This window comes from Heloderma suspectum, chromosome 1, assembly GCF_057233095.1.
Source record: "Heloderma suspectum isolate Gila_16-S chromosome 1, 16-S_ref, whole genome shotgun sequence".
Lineage (NCBI taxonomy): Eukaryota > Metazoa > Chordata > Lepidosauria > Squamata > Helodermatidae > Heloderma > Heloderma suspectum.
In genome coordinates, this window is record NC_139458.1 from 50,633,588 (window position 1) to 50,652,385 (window position 18,798).

The window sequence follows — 18,798 nt, forward strand, 5'->3', positions numbered from 1 at the left end:
GCCACGAGCCTCCACTGCATGGATGCTTCCCACAGTAAGAAGATGTTTCACACAGAATTTTACATCAAGGTTTCCCACCTTCCTCTACACCAGCCTTGCCCAACCTGGCACCCTCCAAATGTGTTTGACTACAACACCAATCATCCCCAGCCAGCTTGGTAAGATGGGGGTTATAGTCTAACACATCTGAAGGGCACCGGGCTGGGCAAGGCTGGTCTATGTACATTGTGGACTGGAATGTGCCAGGGAAGGTGCCCATGAACACCTACCTTGCCTCATCAAGTGCTGGTCTTGGCTGCCACTGGCTCCATCAGTCTCAACCTTGCTCAAAAAGCAGGCAAAGAGAAAAATGCCCTAACCTGGCTCCAGCTGCCCACTGGACTGGACTGCCCTGCATTGTGTCAATAGTACCTCCTAGAAGGTTTCCCTGCACACTTTCTGAGGGGGATAGTAAAGAAGCTTTCTCTCTCCCCTGAATCTGTCCCCCCACCCACTAAAAAAAAGTCACTCTACAATCTTGAAATTGGAGCCCGGCTCTCCAAAAGCTTTTCTACACAAAGCTTGTATTGTGTGCTCATGATTGCTCACTCATGGTTGTTTACGGGTCCTTTATACTTTTGTCATCCTCCAGGGCCTCTCCCATGCTTTGCAACCATTATCACAGGATTTTCCCCCTCCATAACACCATAGAAATCTCACGTAATTGTGCAATTCTGCTATACCTCAGTACCACCTAGTGGTTGTTTAATTGAACATATAGAAAGGCAGAGAATGAAAAACCTGGAGGAAAAAACATGTAAAGGAGCCGATCTTAATCCCACAAAGAATCCAGAAGCAGATGCCTTGGTAAAGGTGCAGGTTAAAAGCTTCCTGTAGAAAAGCCCCAAGATTAAGGCCTCCACCCCACCCCTTCCATAATACCGTTCTGGGCAATTTAATTTCAATTCTTGAGGTTTTAATGAGTCTCTCTTGCTTGTCCCACACATTCATATAGAGATCTTGCAGCTATACATTAGGAGCAGCATAATGTGCATTACACCAAGGAGCTGAGTTGGAAAAGTCAACAATCTACTTTGTGAACAGCTAGATTCAGCTCAAAGCCTTAAAGACTGTGGCTCACAATTACATTTTAAAAAATAAAGAAACGTTCAAAATTACTGAAAAGTACAGAAGCACTTTGGAAACTTAAGAAGTACCCTCAGGACCCTTTCCTCTACCACTAGTAAAAGTTTATTGGTCTATTCACTAAGAAAAAGGAAAACTTATCTTTTGTTATGGCCAGCTAGGTGGCCCAGCACAAAAGCAAGGCCTCATCCCCACTATCCTTCCCACCGTTCTCCACACCTCCAGGGACTGAAGCTATGCAGAGTTGGTGTTGAAGTCTGGAAACCAAGGAAATAAATCAAACAAAACAAAGACACCCCTGCCCCCAAAATGCGCTTCTGGAGGTTGTGTGTCCACTGATGAAACAAGAGCAATTCCCAGTAGCAGACTGAATAAGGCCTTGATCAGCCTAAGCATCCACCAGGGTCAGTCCTTCGTGCAGGGCACGCTTCCACATGTAGTAAGTGGAGCGTGCCGTTAGGGGGAAGCGGGCTCTGAACTCTTTGTATGTTGGGAAGGTCTTGGATTCAAAGCGTTGTTGGAGGAACAGCTTGGCCTGGGCTTTGAACTGAGCTGTGGCAATCACGTCCATCACAAACATGCTGTTGTTGACTCTTTCTGCCACTGGGTAGCCTGGTATCATGGTGGAGAAGGGATTAGGCATTTGCCTGTCCTGAGGTGCTGCAGCAGTAGTCTCCTTTTGCTGTGGGGAATGGGATTCAAGCTCTGCCTTTCCACTCGTCTCAGCAGTAGTCTGTTGCAAGCTTTTGGAAACCCCATTTGAGGAAAGGCCATGCTCTTTGGTCTGGCTGCTGCTTCTTTTCCTCCAAAACCAATAGGCTGTGGAAGAGATGCCTGGATAGCGCAGGCGGAATTTGCAGAAGGGCATTTTCCAGTGGCGGACACGTTTCTTGGCTAAGTCACGAAGTTGCTTTTGCCAGTGGTAGAGAGAGGGCTTGATGCGCATGAGAATTCGGGGCCCTGTACGATGCCCATTGAGCATCTTCTGGCTAGGCAGACTTCCTGGCTTGAATGGCAGATGTGGCTTCCTGTTCACAAGGGGGTTCTGGTTGATGGAGAGAGGCAGGGAAGGCTGAAAGTTGGGGTTCCCCTTGATGGCCTTTCTCCTCCAGTTGTAATAGGTGGACCTGGAGATGCCAGGAAAGCTGTGCTTGAAGCTCCTGTAGGGCACAAGAGTATTCATGGAAATGCACTTCTCCAGGTAAGACTTGGCTCCTTGCATGGAGGACCCATTCTGGCTGGGGCTCAGGAGAGGGCTTTGGGACGCCAGGCCTCCCTTGGATTTGGCTACACCATCTGCAGCAGCATGAAACTTCTCTGGCTTGTACATGTGAGGATCCTTCGGCAACCCAGCTTCAGCAGGGGAAGAGGCCTCACCGCCATTCATCACATTCTGCATCTCGTGCTTCCAGGCGTAGTAAGTGGAGCGCGAGATTTCGGGGAACATTTGGCGGAAGTGCTGAAGGGGGATAACGTTGCCCTCTTGGAAGCAGGACTGCAGGAAGTGCTTGGCTGCAAACCTGGCAGCGGCTTTCTGCCTGTGCTCTCGGGACTGGCGCCTCCATCGATAGAAGGTACTTTTGGTGATGCTGTACCTTTCACGCAGGTTGGAGTACGTCACCTGCGGATCCTTGTTCAGCAGCTCCAAAGTCTTCACTGGCTGTGCCCGAGGCTCCAGAGCAGGGTTGGTGGGTTCCAGCTCTTCCAGGCCGACTACAGGCACAAAGGACTGAGCTTTGAAAACCTGGGAGGAGAGCTGCTGCCCAGACCACATGATGTGGAGTGTGGAGACTTGCAAGTTCCCTTTCCTGGGTCGGATCAGTCGGTTGAAATACGGCCGGATCTTGAGGTTGCTCATTGGGTAGATGGAATAGATGTTACACTGCAGCACTGACGCCAGGGCATACACGTGCCACATGTTGGCATAGGTGCCCGGGAAGCAGGTGGCTTTGATGTCGGCATCAAAAATGGCCTCCAGGATGGCCAGAGGTAAGCTTGTCATCTCGGGAGATTCCTCGGTGCACAGTGAGTAGCGGGCAGCCTGCAGCATCACCTTGGAGTCAATCATGCCGTTCAGATAGTATTGCTTGTGAAGCAACATCTCCACCGCTGTGCGTACCTGCAGCTCCAGACTCAGGCTGGTGTTCCCCCACAACAGCACGCTGGCGGCCTCAAACAGGTGGTTCCCTTCCCCTTTGCAAACCAAAGGCAGCATATGGCTGGGAGCATCTTCTGGATAGAGACTCTGCGCTACCCGGTCGACTTCCAGCTCTTCCTGAAACTGCCTCCCAGAGTAGGTAGGTAAGGAGAAAGATGACAAAGTTCGCTCAGCCTCCAGGGCTGCACTGGTTAGTCCCTCTAACCCAAAGCATTCAGTCGCCTCCTGCAGCTCCTGGAGCACAGACTGCACCAGCTGGTGTCGCGGGATCATCCTGCAACACAGAAGAGTTAAAACAATGAAAATGTCACACATTCGGGGGGCCCTTGCCTACACAGCCCAGCCTGCTAATCAGAGCGACACAGTTAGGCTGCTTTCTCTCGGTAAGCATCTGCATTCACAACACAATACCTTCAACAATAATCCATAGACCACTCCTGGGCCGAGACAGATGACACCTGGTTGAGGGATGATTTCATGAATGCACAGCTTTAGACTGACGCCCAACAGCCTAATCCCATGCACGTTTCTTTAGGAGTAATCACTGCTGAATTCAATGGAACTTACTAAGAACGTGTAGGATCACAGCCTTTGTCTCATTAAAAACAATGGGATTTAACCATGTTTAACTGGGTACAGCACTATTTCATATGGTACAGAATAAAATCCTAACTATTTCACGGGTACATTATCCCACTCCTCATTATGCATACCAGTTGCTGGTACACTTTGCACCAAGTACTGGATCATACTACTCAGCTGAACCCTTGTCTATTCAATAAGATAGCAGATCTAACTTTTGCTATTAAGCACAAGTTTTAAAATTCCATCAGTTATAGTAATTTGGAAACTAGATTTGTGTGACATGCTGAAATATACTGAGATTTGTGGTAGCTAAAAAGGTAAAGGTGTGATTTCTGAATAGGGAAGTGTGCATTCTGAAGTTCACCTGTCAGATTTTTATTCGTTTAAATCATTTTTATGCTGCCATTCAGCAAAACATGCATTTAGATTTATGGATACTTTATTCACACACCTTAATTTATCCAATAGGAGAGGCTGTCTTATACTTTCTCTAAACCTTTTTCTCCTGTCAAGTGTTTGGCTATATGCCTTAAAGGAAATTATCAGAGCATTGCTCTGCCTCCATTGTTTTCATCCTTCCCCCACCTGCTACACTAAAGCAGTCTATTGATGCTATTCTGATTTCCAGAAGTATTCATATTAAAAAGCACTTTTAAAATTTGCTGAATGCTTCAGTTTGTTATATAACAACTCAGGAAGGTAGTTTGCATTTTACAGATCAGGAAAGAAAACCAAGTGGAATTGACTCGCTTGTGGTCACACAGTTGAATCGCCTGACCAAGGTGTGACTTCAGCTCTCCGAACTGCAACTGGTACTTGGATGGGTCAGAACCCTGAATGTGCCTGAATTTTCAAGCCTGCTGAAAGGCTAATGAAAGTGAACTGAACTCAATCCAAATAGAAAATATATTGAAAGATTAGCTCAAACTCAGCACATCCAGAATATCATTTTGATGTAAACAATTCAAATCTTAAATCCTTACCATTTTAACTATGTGGGATTAGAGACCTGTGAGCCAGAGGTTCTGCAGCTCTGGCTTAGGAGGAGCCTGTGGGACCGTCAACACAATGTTGCAGTGCATCCCTCCTTCCTAAAACAAGTGCTCTTCTTCAGGGTTCCAGCCAGCCATTCCCTCCAAGCAAGGCATTCCCCTCCCCCTCACCCCGCACTCCATCCCCCTCCACAAACAGATACTCTACATTCCGTGGCTACTGAGCATGCTCAGTCCTCATTAGGCTGTGTTTTGGAGTTTGGGTCCCCTTAGGGTTTCTTTTAAATATTTTTTTCTACTTCTGCAAAACCCAGGGTTCCCCCAAGCATGCCAATATTTCCCTCTTGTTTCTCACTGGCCCTATTTTGGCTACAATCCTAGCAGCACTCACCACTTGAGTTTGCTATTAGAAGCAATTTAAAAAATCCGTAAAATCAAGATAATTTTAATACTGCAGAAGGAGAGTTAGTATTACCAGATTTATTTTCTGAAAACTACAGACCCTTGGAGAGCAATCCTATACATATTTAGACAGAAAAAGTCCTACAACTCCCAGCATGCCCCAGCAAGTATGGCCGGCTTAGGCACACTGGGAGCTGTAGGACGTTTTTTGTCCAAACACACATAGGATTGCACCCTTAATTAGTCTACTTTAGCTGCAAGGCCCAGACTAGCTGCCCACTAGCTGCAACTTGGCCTGAGTCAAAAAACATACATGACTCTTAAGAGACCTCTTTTGGTTGAAACTGATATTTTGCTAACAGAATGCTTAGCACAGCCAGAACAAAGAGGCAGAATTGAACCTGCTCTTACGTAGCTTCTGTTATCCAGCCAATACCATTTCTTACATGGAGCTGGTTTTTCACCGTAACCATACAATTATCAACATGGAAAGCCTGAACCCCAACAGCAGAGTGAGTGAACAGCCTCTACAGTTTTCCCTCAAATCCACCAGATTATCACATATCTTGCCAAGAGAAGTATCAGTAAGAAGTTTGTTCAGAACTCAAGACTAAAACAATGTTTGCTCTCAACCTCCTGGTAAATACCACGAAGTTACTGTTTCTCCACACAGGTGTAGCAGCCAGGCCATATTGTAGGAATACGGTTCTGTGTTCTAATGCGTCATAGAAGAGTGAATGTGCATTAGCATGAGTTGGCTATGAGGGAAGGCAGCCATAGGCTTCTCCAGGGATGGAGCAAACCAATGTGGGAACAAAGAAATACAAGGTCCCTTGCTCACCCATCACTTAAGAGGGTACATTTAGCTGCAGAACTAGCTAACATGGAAGCTCATGTGTGTGAGAGAAAGAGTCATAGAATGTGTCCTACAACCCACATACCTTGCTCCATGTTCAAATTCTGCCTTCCATATCGAACCTCTTTAACATCAGCCACCCTATGCTGTTCACTCAGAATGCTTTTCTTCTCATTGTTTTCCTTTAAAACTGATAATCTAATCTTGTTATTCCACCATCTTCGGGAATTCTTTCACAGGCTTGCCCCTCTCACATATCAACCCATGTGCAGGTTTTATTTTTAAGCCATACACTTTGTGCACGCCTGTTGCGCAGTAGCATTTAGCTGGGCCTCACACATTTTCTAGTAAATCTCCCACTGCACCTTAAAAATTGCTGATCTATTTAGAAAAGCAAGACTTATTTTAGGAGATAACCTCAGCATTTACCAATAAATATTTTCCCAATGTTTTACAAACTATGAGATTGTTTTTATTCTGCTATTTTTCACCTTCCCAGACCTCTCTGCGCCAAGACCCTGCCATCCAAGATAGAAGATTCAGAAGAACAAGAAACGTGCTAGTAGCTTCTATTTTCTTTTGCTGAAAATAATAAAAAGGAACAGGGCCTACTGCATGGTGTTAACACCCTCCCTTTATGTTTACCAGGAGAACTAAAGCCTGCATTCAGACAGTGAATGGAAAGGTCCTTAAATATGCTCTGGAGAAAATATATTAGCGAGGGTTGGTTCTGGAACAAAAGTTTTGTCATGTGGAGACAAGCTCTACGACTTAGGACAAAAGGCAAAGAGAAACCCAGTACCCATTCATAACTTCAACCCACCAGACCATCACCTCCAGTATTGTCCAGCTCAGTCTTGGATTATCAGTACATCTTAGCTTCTAATAACCATTCTTTTCTAGCACACATGGAAATTACTCATAATACTGGAACCTGGGGTCATCCCATGAAGCTGAATGGTGGGAGATTCAGGACAGATAAAAGGAAGTCCTTCTTCATACAGCACATAGCTAAACTATGGAACTTGGATAGCTTTAAAAGGGAATTAGACAAATTCAGGGAGGATAAGGCTATCAATGGCTATTAGTCATGACGGCTATGTATATTATCTCCAGTATCAGAGGCAGCATGCCTCTCAATACCAGTTGCTGGGGAACATGGCGCAGGAGGGTGCTATTGCACTCAAGTATTATTTGTGAGTTTCCCACAGGAAGCTGGTTAACCACTGTGTAAACAGAATGCTGGACTAGATGGGCCTTTGGTCTTACTCAGGAGGGCTCTCTTATGTTCTTACTGTTTCCATGCAGGCACACTCCTGGGGCAGTTTGCAGCTTCTCTGTCCTTCTCCAATCATTTGGCTATTGATTAAAACATAGGCACAGAAGGGTATAAGAACCCAAAGGTTCTTTTTAAAGTTCATTATGCTTATTATTACCAAAGCTTAATAAAGAGTGGTGGATGCAGCAATACGAGAAGCATGGCCCAACAACACTTGCAACTTGAATGCCCCATGATGATTTCATGTCTTAGTGTACATTATAACAGCAGCACAAAAACGAGAAGCAAAAGGCACTCACACTTATGGGTTGCTCTGCATACTGTAACATCCGATGCTGCTTTCAGTGAAGGGCTTAACATTGTGCTTCATTTATCAGGCCTCCTTCTCCATGAATGACACCTCAAGTGCCAACAGTAGTAAACTAAAAAAAATCCTTCTCTCTTTCAGGCAAAAATGGGACTAAAATGTATTTTGAATGGTTTAGCTTTAGGGATTCAGCCAGCAGTACCATTTAGGAAGGCAAGAAGGCAGAATTTTCTCCTCTCCATCCCTCTGTAATTCATACTACCTGTCATTGTTCCTGCAAACCATGTATGTTTTTGGCTAACTCACTAGTTACACACACATACACACACGCACGCATGCACGCACACACAGAGTTCTAAACAGTTAAAAAGGATTCTGTAGTAGGTATGCATGCCAAAGGAACACATTTCTTTGCATAGGAAAAAATACTGCTTGGCCTGTGTTAGTATTGTTGTAGTTATTATTATGATGGGCATGCTGATCAATTGACCAGTCAAATGTTGTAAGTTGAAACCTACTGTTTTACTGTAGTCAAATAATAGTCAAATATGCAGTGAACCTACGATGCTTGAAGAATTGGCCTGCTGACAACTTAGCACACTTGCCTTAATTCTGTTTCGCTTCTGAATAATTTCCAGAGGGGTAGCCATGTTAAGATCTGTTGCAACAGAAACAAAGGGTCTTGTAGGATCTTATAGACTTACAAATTTGAAGGTTTCTGTCATAATACATTAATTAGTCTTTAAAGGCACCACAAGACTCTTTGTTGTTTTTCCATAGTTGCTGTCGTTTGGTCTGTGTATGTATGTATCTATGTAAGTAAATAAATAAATAAATGTGTAATTGTAAGCCAACATTGGTATTCCAGGATAAAAGCCAAAAAGAACAGATTAATGAATCATTCACATTTATAGAAAGCATATTGTTAAACATTAGAATTATTAAATGCACTTAATGTTTAGATGGAAAAGAGTCCTACAACTCCACGCATGCTCCAGGCAGCCATGATGGCTGGGGAATACTGGGAGTTGTAGGACTTTTTTCTGTCTAAATATGCATAGGAAAGGAAAGGTTCCTCTTGTGCAAGCACCTGACCCCTAGAGGGACGCTGTTTTTCCTCAGCGTTTTCCTGGCAGACTGTATAGTGGAGTGGTTTGCCATTGCCTTCCCCAGTCCTAACTACCTTTCCCCCACCAAGCTGGGTACTAGGAGTGTACCCTAAATTACATTTTTAACAACAGATAAAAAATTAGCACATGTATCAAACATTTTGATGATTAAAGTATCTTGACTAATCAAGTGACCTTTTTTTTTTAACTCGTCAAATGCTGAACACCCTGGTATAAGGTATAAAAAGTGAACACAATGGGTAGGATTCAACGATGCTCTACCGCTGGCGGCCAGCACCGCCAGTGCGTGACCCCTACCACCACCAGCAGCAAGGTAGTGCTTCTGGGGTCAAGCCCCCAAACGACCAGAATTGCAGGTTTCTGGAAGGTGCAACCTGCCCCTTCTAGAAACATGGGTTTCTGATCGTTTGGAGGCTTGCCCCCAGAAGTGCTACATCGCCGCTGCTGGTGGTGGGGGCCATGTGCGTGCCACCACCAGCACAGGGGCTGTTCATGCAACAGGAACCAGTGATTGTGCCCTAAATCTCTTTGCTCCCTCCTTTCTATTGAAATGCCATCCTTTATTCAGCCCACATAGACCAGTGGATTGGGTACCTTCCCACTTATTCTGGGGTGCTTCTAGACAGAGGGCTTCTAGTACTACCAATTAGCAGGCATTGTGTAGCTATTCCATTGTTTTCTCCATAACCGATTTCTTGTGGTAAGAAAAAAGTCAAAAGAAGCAGTGGAAAATACAGGAGGATTACAGGTGGAAGACAATGTCTGTAACCCCCATAAAATTCAAGGACTGAGGCAGGGCTATTGCACAATAGAAGCCTCATTTGAAAGCACCCTGGCCACAATATATTCCAGAATAGCCATATTAAATCTGTTTCAGTGAAAAGATGATACCGATAGCACCTTGAAGACTATGTTTTATTCATTGGATGCATGAATCTGACTGACACAGTGTTACATTAAAACATTTATTTGGCTTAATCCCCATTTTACCTCAGCTCACTGGTTGGTATGGAAACCATCACCTTTTTCACTTCATTGTACAGAAACAACAAAATCGGCTAGTGCCAATGGAAGCTAATAACCCAAGTACTGTTTTAAAATGCTTTGCATGTTTCCAAAGAATAGCAATTCACTTAAATCACAGGCAGCTGAATCCTAACTATGCTTGCTACAAGTCCAATTCAGTTCAGTGGGACTTACTTCAGAGTAAGTGTACGAAGGATTGCAAGCATTAATTTTGAAAATTGGGTATGGCAACTCATTATTTCCCCCACACCGGAAATCTTGCAGGTTTTGGAGGACACAGAATGTTATCACGCATTAAATCAAATGCATGAACGAAACCTGAAAGCAGAGTTTTATGTCTGGAGTTACCAGAACTGCAAAGATTTCTCAAGATCCCCCTGAGGCCACGCAGGCACTCTGGGTTGGGACCCCAATTAAGGCAAACAGTGTCAAGCGCTCTGCCTGGATTCGGCCAGTTCTTCATAAAAACCAGGCCACAGCCAGGCAGGGCCTTGGAAGATTTCAAGGCCCCTTCCAGCCCAAGAACAGTCTTTCAGTGAGGTCATGAGGACAGCGCGGCCATGGAACTGAAAAGTTGTGCTCCCTCTACCGGTCACTCCTGACCTAAGGCAACGCGGAGAGCTAAGAGGGGATATTTTCCAAAGAAGGGGCGGGAGACATAGAAATAAACTTGGGAATGAGCTTGATAGTTATATTCAGTGTAAAACACGGAACCGGCAGATTGTTTGGGCGGAGGCCGGAAGGAGGCTGGAAGTTAACAGATCCATTGCCCATGAAAACAAGCACGTTTTCTAAACTTTAAAAACATCCTGAGACAAATTGCACAAGGTTTATGCGAAGAGGGATTCCGCAGCTCGACTCAAGAGACAGTGCGGTAGGCACCATCCCACAAGAGGGCGGCCAGAAGCCCCATGAAAGCGCTTTAGGATATCCTCTTGAAACAAAGGCTGCACATGGAGGGAGAACTTGAAAAGAAAGAAAATAAATGAATACTTGGACCAGAGAGCCAAACGCATGAAGCAAAAGGAAAAAGCGAGCTTGAGACTGGGACTTGACTAGCAGCTGCAGTCTCCACCCGCTGCTTGTCCAAAAGTAATAATATACAGCGCAATCCTAAACATGTTTACTCAGAAGTAAGCCCCAGTGTGTTTAATAGGACCTACTACCTAGTAAATGTGCGTAGGACTGCAGCCGTAATTACACAACCCCGGTCCTACACAAGCTTTCCTTGGGTTTGAGTTTGCACTGGCCTGCATGTAGATTCTCTGGAATTCTGCTCAAGTCTTTGGGGGTGTGGGGTTAAGACTTGGTAATCCGCATTCCTTCAAGAAACCGGCTTGTAGACTTCGGAAGTTCCTTCAAACTCACCTTTATTTGTTGAGGAAAGCCCTGATGCTCACCCCAAACAGTTCTAGTCTGCTCCTTGCCTTGATCCCCCTGCAAGGCTCTTTCCTGGACATTTAAATCTTGAAGCAGGAAGCGCAGCGACCTCCACCATTTCAGCTGTGTCCCACATTCAGACTGGAACTGGTTTCAGATCTGGAGTGAACCAATTGGAGTGGCTGGCTTGTGTGTGAAAGGGTCTCGGCTCCACCCCCCCTCCCCCCCACCAGGAAATCGTCCATCCCCAAGTGCTCTTATATCCAAGATGAAAGGAGTTGAGATTCAGAGGTCACTTCCAAAGCTAAAGTGATCATTGCTATTGTCTAAAACACGCTATGCAACAGGACTTCTTAAAGGGACAAGCGCCTTTACTCTTAAGTACCATCACACTTTTCAGAACTTGAGCAAGGAAAAACAAAGCAAAACAGTAAGGACGACATGGGGAAGAAAGCCAAAATATAAAGGCAGAAAAAAAAGAAATTATGCCTGTGGGTGGAAACCATGTAGAGGGAAATTGGTTTGGACACAATATTGATGTCTGCTTCCTTCATCTGCTCCCGTTGTTTCTATAATTATCTATGAAAGGGGAAAACAAATGACCAGAATCTTCTTGTGCATTCTAGTTCAGCCCACACATACGCACACCACCATGTATTCATTGTCTCGTTTTTCTCTCTCCCCGCCCCTCCCCACCCCAATATTGCTCCATTAATTCAAAGAAACTGAATGGTTTTTAGAAGGGGGGAGGACTAGAATGTTGAAACTTTCCGTATGGAATACATCGGGACTGGGAAATGAATGAAAGGTATACTTCAATTTTAGTGGAGCATGATTTTTTTAATGGCACCAAGCAAGTTTTGATCAACACCCTGAATTTTGTGGAAAACGTCTGATTTCTCTGATTCACTGCATCTCTTTCAAAAATAGAAACCTAGAAATGTTTCCGTATAGTGCTAGTGTTTCTCTAGCTCAGCGTTTCCCAACTTGGTGTCTTCCAGATGTTTTGGACTACAACTCCCAGGATTCCTGACTGTTGGCTGGGGCTGATGGGAGATGAAGTCCAAAACATCTGGAGGGCACCAGATTGGGGAAGCCTGCTCTAGCTAGGTTCAATTATAGTGAAAGCCCAGCAACACAACAGAGAAGATATGGCTTGTGCCTATCTAACACTGACTTTAGATTTCTTTCTTTCACTAAGGGCACAATCCTATACTTGTTTAGACAGAAAAAAAGTCCTACAACTCTCAGCATGCCCCAACCAGCCTTGGCTGGCTGGGGCATGCTGGGAGTTGGAGGACTTTTTTTTTTTTCCGTCTATGCATGTTTTTTTCTGTCTAAACATGCATAGGATTGTGCCTTACGTGTTTTTTGGAAAAGCCCAGCCCAAGGTAAGAAAGAGTTCTCTGCGCCATTTTATCATGAAGATTAAGTCCCTCCAATGAGTTCACAGCTATGTAGGGATTTGAACCCAAGTTTGTTCAAGTTGTGAAAAGAATACTACAGCGCCCCTCACTACACCATTATATTCTAACAAGTTTCTTCACTTTTTTGTGGCTAACTGGAGATTTGGGTTTGTAGATGTTAAGGGAATGTCTGCCACAGAACTGCCTATAAACTGAGCGAGGGACACATTCTAAAATTGGCCTGCTATCCTTGTTTCTTGAGGAGATGACTCCCTTTCCAATCATAGTATATAATCTCCCTTCAGAAAATGGCAACAGTAAGTAAAAGGTATAAGGCTGCTTAAGAAATCCATGAAGGAACACATGGCTTAGTTACCCTAGAACAGGTGGGAGCAACTTGTGGCCCTTGAAATGTTTTGGCCTATAACTCCCATGATCCCTCACCATTGGCTATGCCGGCTTGGGCTCATGGGAGTTGTAGGCCAAAATATCTAGAAAACCAAAAATTGCCTACCTGTGCCTTAGAATTTGGCTCAGCTTACTCACCCAGGCTATATGAGGGTGTTACATAAATGAAGATTCAGTGTAGTACAGAGAATAAAATGTTGGACTTGGACCTGTGTTCAATTACTTTCTTGGCCATGGTCTTACAGGGTGACCTTGAACAAGTCTGCATAATATCTAGATATGTAAAAGATTTATGGCCAGCGTGGACAAGATAAGGTTTGTAAAGCAGTTTGAAATTTAAACTAAACCAAATCCCTTTGAAGCACAGTATTTTAAAATCAGTGGGGATACAACCCAGTAGGAGACCCCAGAGATTCAGACAGACTGGTCAATTAAATACTATTAATTAAAAAATGTTTTTCTGCAAGTTGTGATCACTATTATAATTAGTCACATATTTTTTTTTGGGAGCAATGCTAATATCAGTGCAGGATCTCACTGTACTATGCAGGTTACAACCAGAAGCTACTAGCCTATGTCAGAGGCTACTAGCCTGTGCTCAGAGGCAAGGATGCTGTTGAATTGGCTAAATCAGTAACATAGGAGCTGGAAAAGACACAAAAGGAAGCACCATTCTATTATGCAAGTGACATATAGGAAAATTTCAATGAACAAACAAGTAGTTAGCATTTTTCTGTCATTCACATGGATCTCTCTTTCCTGTGGTATAGTTAGTGTGAGATAAACTTGATCTTTTTTACTGGATGTTGAGGAACTGGATTACATGATGATGAAACATTAAACTTTGGTTACCAGAAGTTTTGTATGTATTTGTGATATATTTTTCTTGGCAACACCCATCACTCCAACAAGTTATGGAGCACAGTCCTTCTGCTGGGCTTGATTTCCTGTGTTGATTTGCTTATGGAAGTACTCTGGAATTTGGCCCAAGAAAACCTATACTTGGTTGTCTAATTTGTTGTTTCTGGTAGTTTAGGGGGGCAAGAAGCTTGGCAGGGCACTGAGGCCCCAACCCTGACCATATTAAACCTTGCTGAGTGACACTGCCTGAGGCATCAGGCATCAAAGATTTCACCAAACACCTGTAAATTTTCAAGCCCATCTTTACAGTTATTAGGGCTAGAACCCTTTTTTAAAAGAAACTGAGATTTTTAGAATTTTTACTCCAGCAGCAGATTTCCTGCTTTTTCTGCACTTGTGTGGAATTATACATATAGTGCTGGTTTTATGGGTAGGGGGATAAAGAAGTAGCAGAGCAACGCAGGGCATCAAGACTCAGGCTCCAAGGGCACAATCCTATGCATGTTTAGACAGATGAAAGTCCTGGCTGGGGAATGCTGGGAGTTGTAGGACTTATCTCTGTCTAAACATGCATAGGATTGCACCCTAAATTTGTCATTGGAAATCCTGTATAGACCTCTTGTAGGGTGTGGGCAAGGAGGCATTGACCTGCTATCCACTTACTATTATAGAGGTGGGAGAAACAGGCGGGAGTGAATCAGGAAGATGAGATTTCCCTTCATCTTTTGCTCTCTCCTTCTTTCTGTTGCATGTGTGTTTTTCTCTTCCTCCCCTCCCCACTGTGGAAGATGAGGCGGGGGACATATACCAGAGACATAAGTTCACATCTCAGATCTGTCATGAATTCATTCCATGGCCATTGGCCAAGTCACTATCTCTCTCAGACTCAGTTCACCATCTGTAAATTAGGAATAATAGTGACCAGCTCCCAGGAAATGGGGGAGGGGGAAAATCTATGATACTTTGAAACTACAAACTAAACTGCTTATTATGGCATAGGATTATTAGAACACTGCTCTCCTACATACACTTACCTGGGAGTAAGTCCCATTGAACTCAATGGTACTTACTTCTGAGTAGACATTCAGAGGGTTGCATTCAAAATGAATTTACAAACTAGTAATGCAACTTCAATGGTGTCTCTGTGTGTGTGTCTGTGTGTGTGTCTGTGTGTGCGTGCGCGCCATGGCCCTGGAGAACAACTCAGCTGCAAGAACTGGACTGCAAGAAGGCCCAGTGTTGATATTAGTCAGTCTCATTTGTGGTGGGTACTTTTGTTCTAAAAAAAAAAAAGGTAAAGGTGTCCCCAACCAGTCGTGTCCGACTCTAGGGTGTGGTGCTCATCCCCGTTTCTAAGCCGAAGAGCCAGCGCTGTCCAAAGATGCTTCTGTGGTCATGTGGCCGGCATGACTGAACACCGAGGTGCACGGAACGCTGTTACCTTTCCCGCCAAGGCGGTACCTATTTATCTACTTGCAATTTCTTGCTTTCAAACTGCTAGGTTGGCAGAAGCTGGGGCTGAAGACGGGAGCTCACTCCGTCATGCAGCACTTGGGTCTCGAACTGCTGTCCTGCTGACCTTCTGGTCTGCAGTTCAGCATCTTATCCACTTTTGTTCTACAGAATGTTAAAAGGCACATCAAGTATCTCAGAAGAAATAGGAGAGGACTGATCCCCTTTAAGTTATTTTTCACTTTGGGGAGTGGCTAAGGTGATAAGATAGAGAGTTCTGCACAGTGCAGAAAAATGGTAAGGGAGAACTAGATGGCCATAGAAGTTAACTTTCCATTGCAAACATTTTGAAATTACATACAAAGATGTATAGATTATAGTGTCAGTCTATGGGATGTGATATTTGACAAGGCCCAAAAGAGAGGAGTGTGGACTCATTTCAAAATATGTAATAATTATTGCAGCCCACCAACTCTATGCCAGAGCATCAAAGTATTAAATACAACAGTCTCCAAAACCAACCATATTGACTGTATCTGCATTATGTGAAATATATATATTTACATGGACATGGTTTGTAGTACTTTAATATAAACTTCAGATAAAGGTTTGGCAGAGGTAGTTGTAATAGGAATATGGGAAGTTGATTTATATTCCAATAAAGTATAATAATGTGCTTACCTGAGATTAGTACGGATAAAGGTAAAAACTCCCACTCTCATGAATTTGGCATTATGATAACTAACACTGCAGTCTTTACATGTCTACTCAGAAGTAAGACCCATTGGATCAGGCTGTAAATTGAATTAGTGCTTTCAGTTTAAGTAGCAAATCTTTCCTGTGTCTGGATAATTAAATCAGTCACTTATTTACTTCAGCATGTTTGTTCAGAGTACCACAGAGATCAAAAGCCTCTTTGGAAACTAGTCAATTGCATGCTGAAAAATTGCCCCATCTTTTCTGGTAAAGACAGGAGGTTGCAGATAGATAAACCCTGTCGGATTCACTGCTGAGGGCTGCTTCACATTACAAAGTGTCAGGCACTAAAATCTAGGAAATAACGTTCAGTCTATGTGCAGATTGTCACACATGACAATTACCACAATCATGCACTCCGCATGAATGGAGAGTACGATGCTGTTTAACCTCCCTCCTTCTTCTGTATTAAGGATGTTCTCAGCAGAAGCAAAGCTATGCAAAGAGTGGGACCTAAGCAAAATCAGGTCGTTGGATATTGAGACACCATGTTTCTTAAACATCTTGGGTTTGGGACCCTCTTCTCTATTTATTCTACCTTGTGCATCCCCCAAACCGGGGCCAACCACTTGGTCTATAGCAGAGTGAGCAGAGAAACTTGCATACAGCTGTGTGCATGCAGATTGCAGTGCTGGTATGAACTGGGGCACTAATTCAGCAGAGGCATTAATTAGAAAGGGGAGTGAGCGAAATAGATTCAGTATGGTATAACAGAGTACTGAATTAGGAAGACTGGTGAGACCTGGGTCAAAATCCCCACTGAGCCATGAAGCTGACTTCATGCACCGTGGCAAAAGCAGCTTGTTTTGTTCACAATATGCCAGAATTTTCTGGAATTCTGGCTTATTCTGTGCAAATGCTGCCAGTATCTCTCAGCCTAACTCACTTTCCACACTTATTGTGAGGGAGAGAACAATATGCACTACCCTGAGTTATTTGGAGGAAAGGAAGGATAAAACAATGTAATAATAAATACACCACATGAAGAACCAAAACTACTTGTGGTATATTGGGCAGGGCAGGGCTGGGCTGGGCTGGGCAGGGCAGGGCAGGGCAGGGCAGGGCAGGGCAGGGTGGGGTCGGGGGGGATTAAAAAAAGTATCCACTGGAGTCAATGAAGATCTTTTTTTTTCTTTTTTCCATTCCCCGTTGATCTGAATCAGTCCCACAGGTACTTACACAAGAGTAAGGAAAACTATAATGCATAGCTAAACGTTATGCAGTTGGCAAACTGTGTCCTTTGGCTCACAGAGAAACATCATTAGAAACAACTATACTTCCCAAATCAGGTTGGGATGATGGGATAAATGGAGGAGCAGTCACTCATACAAATCCAGTGCTAAAAGATATTTAGCCCATTTATGTCTTGTCAAGTGAGGGATTTAGTAATTATAAGGGAAGTGACCTGGTTCATTGTGGAATGGAACTTCATTGGACAGGCTGAATGAAAAGTAAATCCTCACAAAACTAATTATCTGGCCTGGTATAGTAAATAATAGAATCACAGTCATTTGACCACAGTCATTTGGTCACGTAGTCTGAACTTCTGATACAAAGCAGACTCATAAAGATCAGTACCCACAATCTAGACTGCAGTGTACTACAACTAGAATTTATTTGCTCTGCAGAGAGGTGCTTGCAAAGCAAATATCTCCAAGATGACTCAAGAAAACATGTGAAGTCGCTTTCTATAGGGGAAAGCCAACATATACATATCCCCCTTTCAAGGTCACTAGTTGGCCTGACCTAGGAGAAAGTTCCTCCTCATTCCTTGATATAAATCAGACCCTGGCCATGAGCTGCTGAGGGCTTCCAGCAGGTCTTTCCAGAGGAAATCTTTTGCACCCCATGATATTTTTACAGGATAGTGTCCTTTGCTAGACAGTACCCTGTCATCCCCCAGAGATGTATGGTTGCTATACTACGGATTACACATTAACATTTCCCCCACAAAACCTTTTTGAAATTGCAATTGCAAAATGTGAACATTGGCCAATATTCCAAAATATCCAAACATATTTTGATTGGAGGGTCACAGTGCATCTGAATGTGCACCACCCATCATTTCAGGTAACACCAGTAACAAGCATCCAAGTGGTTTGTTGCTTCTCTGTCCCCACATTACCAGTTGGCGACATCCATGCAATAATGTGCAGGACTCTGGAACCAATGAGATACTAGATTCTCACATTAAAAGCAAAAAAGTGTGATTAGGCATAAAATCATAACAAATGTCTTTCAAAAGAATTCATATTAATATCTTCATTTTATCCTTCATTTAACTCAATAAAGAACCAAACATCCCCAAATCCTGCACATTGTGGGGCATCAGTACCAGTAGTGTAATGGCAAATTCAGAAGTGCAGGGTCCCTTCGTGACAGTCATAGCTGTGCCCCCTCACAGCCATGCCCCCTTCTGAGATTGTACAACCTTGTAAGATATACAGCCTTCATCAGGGATCCAAAAACAGTGCAGCTGAGAGTAAGGCAGGGGTATTTCAACTGGATGTTTGAGAAAAAATGCAGGGGTGTTAATCTTTTTCACTCACTCACTCAAACAAACATTTTAGGTTTTCAAAATATGATACTCTGTGGAAGCTTCACCCTCTCAACTCAGCCCTCATGGACAGATCCCTTCTAATTTAAACAGCCCCCATGCACACTCCCTTAGCGCC

At 43.8% G+C, this 18,798-nt stretch overlaps 1 protein-coding gene across 3 annotated transcripts in view; it reads right to left on the bottom strand.

Moving 5' to 3' along the window:
- Positions 1-721: 721 nt before the first annotated feature.
- The window catches only part of VRTN (vertebrae development associated), a 43,727-nt gene continuing 25,650 nt past the window's right edge, over positions 722-18,798 (bottom strand). The window contains exons 1-2 of one of the 3 annotated variants that reach the window (XM_084842447.1): positions 11,229-11,585; positions 722-3,557 (exon numbers count right to left, since the gene is read on the bottom strand). In XM_084842447.1, the coding sequence (XP_084698573.1) occupies positions 1,514-3,556 (2,043 nt within the window). In that variant the 5' untranslated portion in view covers position 3,557; positions 11,229-11,585 and the 3' untranslated portion in view covers positions 722-1,513. Of the gene's footprint in view, positions 3,558-4,851; positions 5,028-11,228; positions 11,586-18,798 lie in introns of those variants that run through there. The other 2 variants (XM_084842454.1, XM_084842439.1) reach the window with 2 other exon arrangements.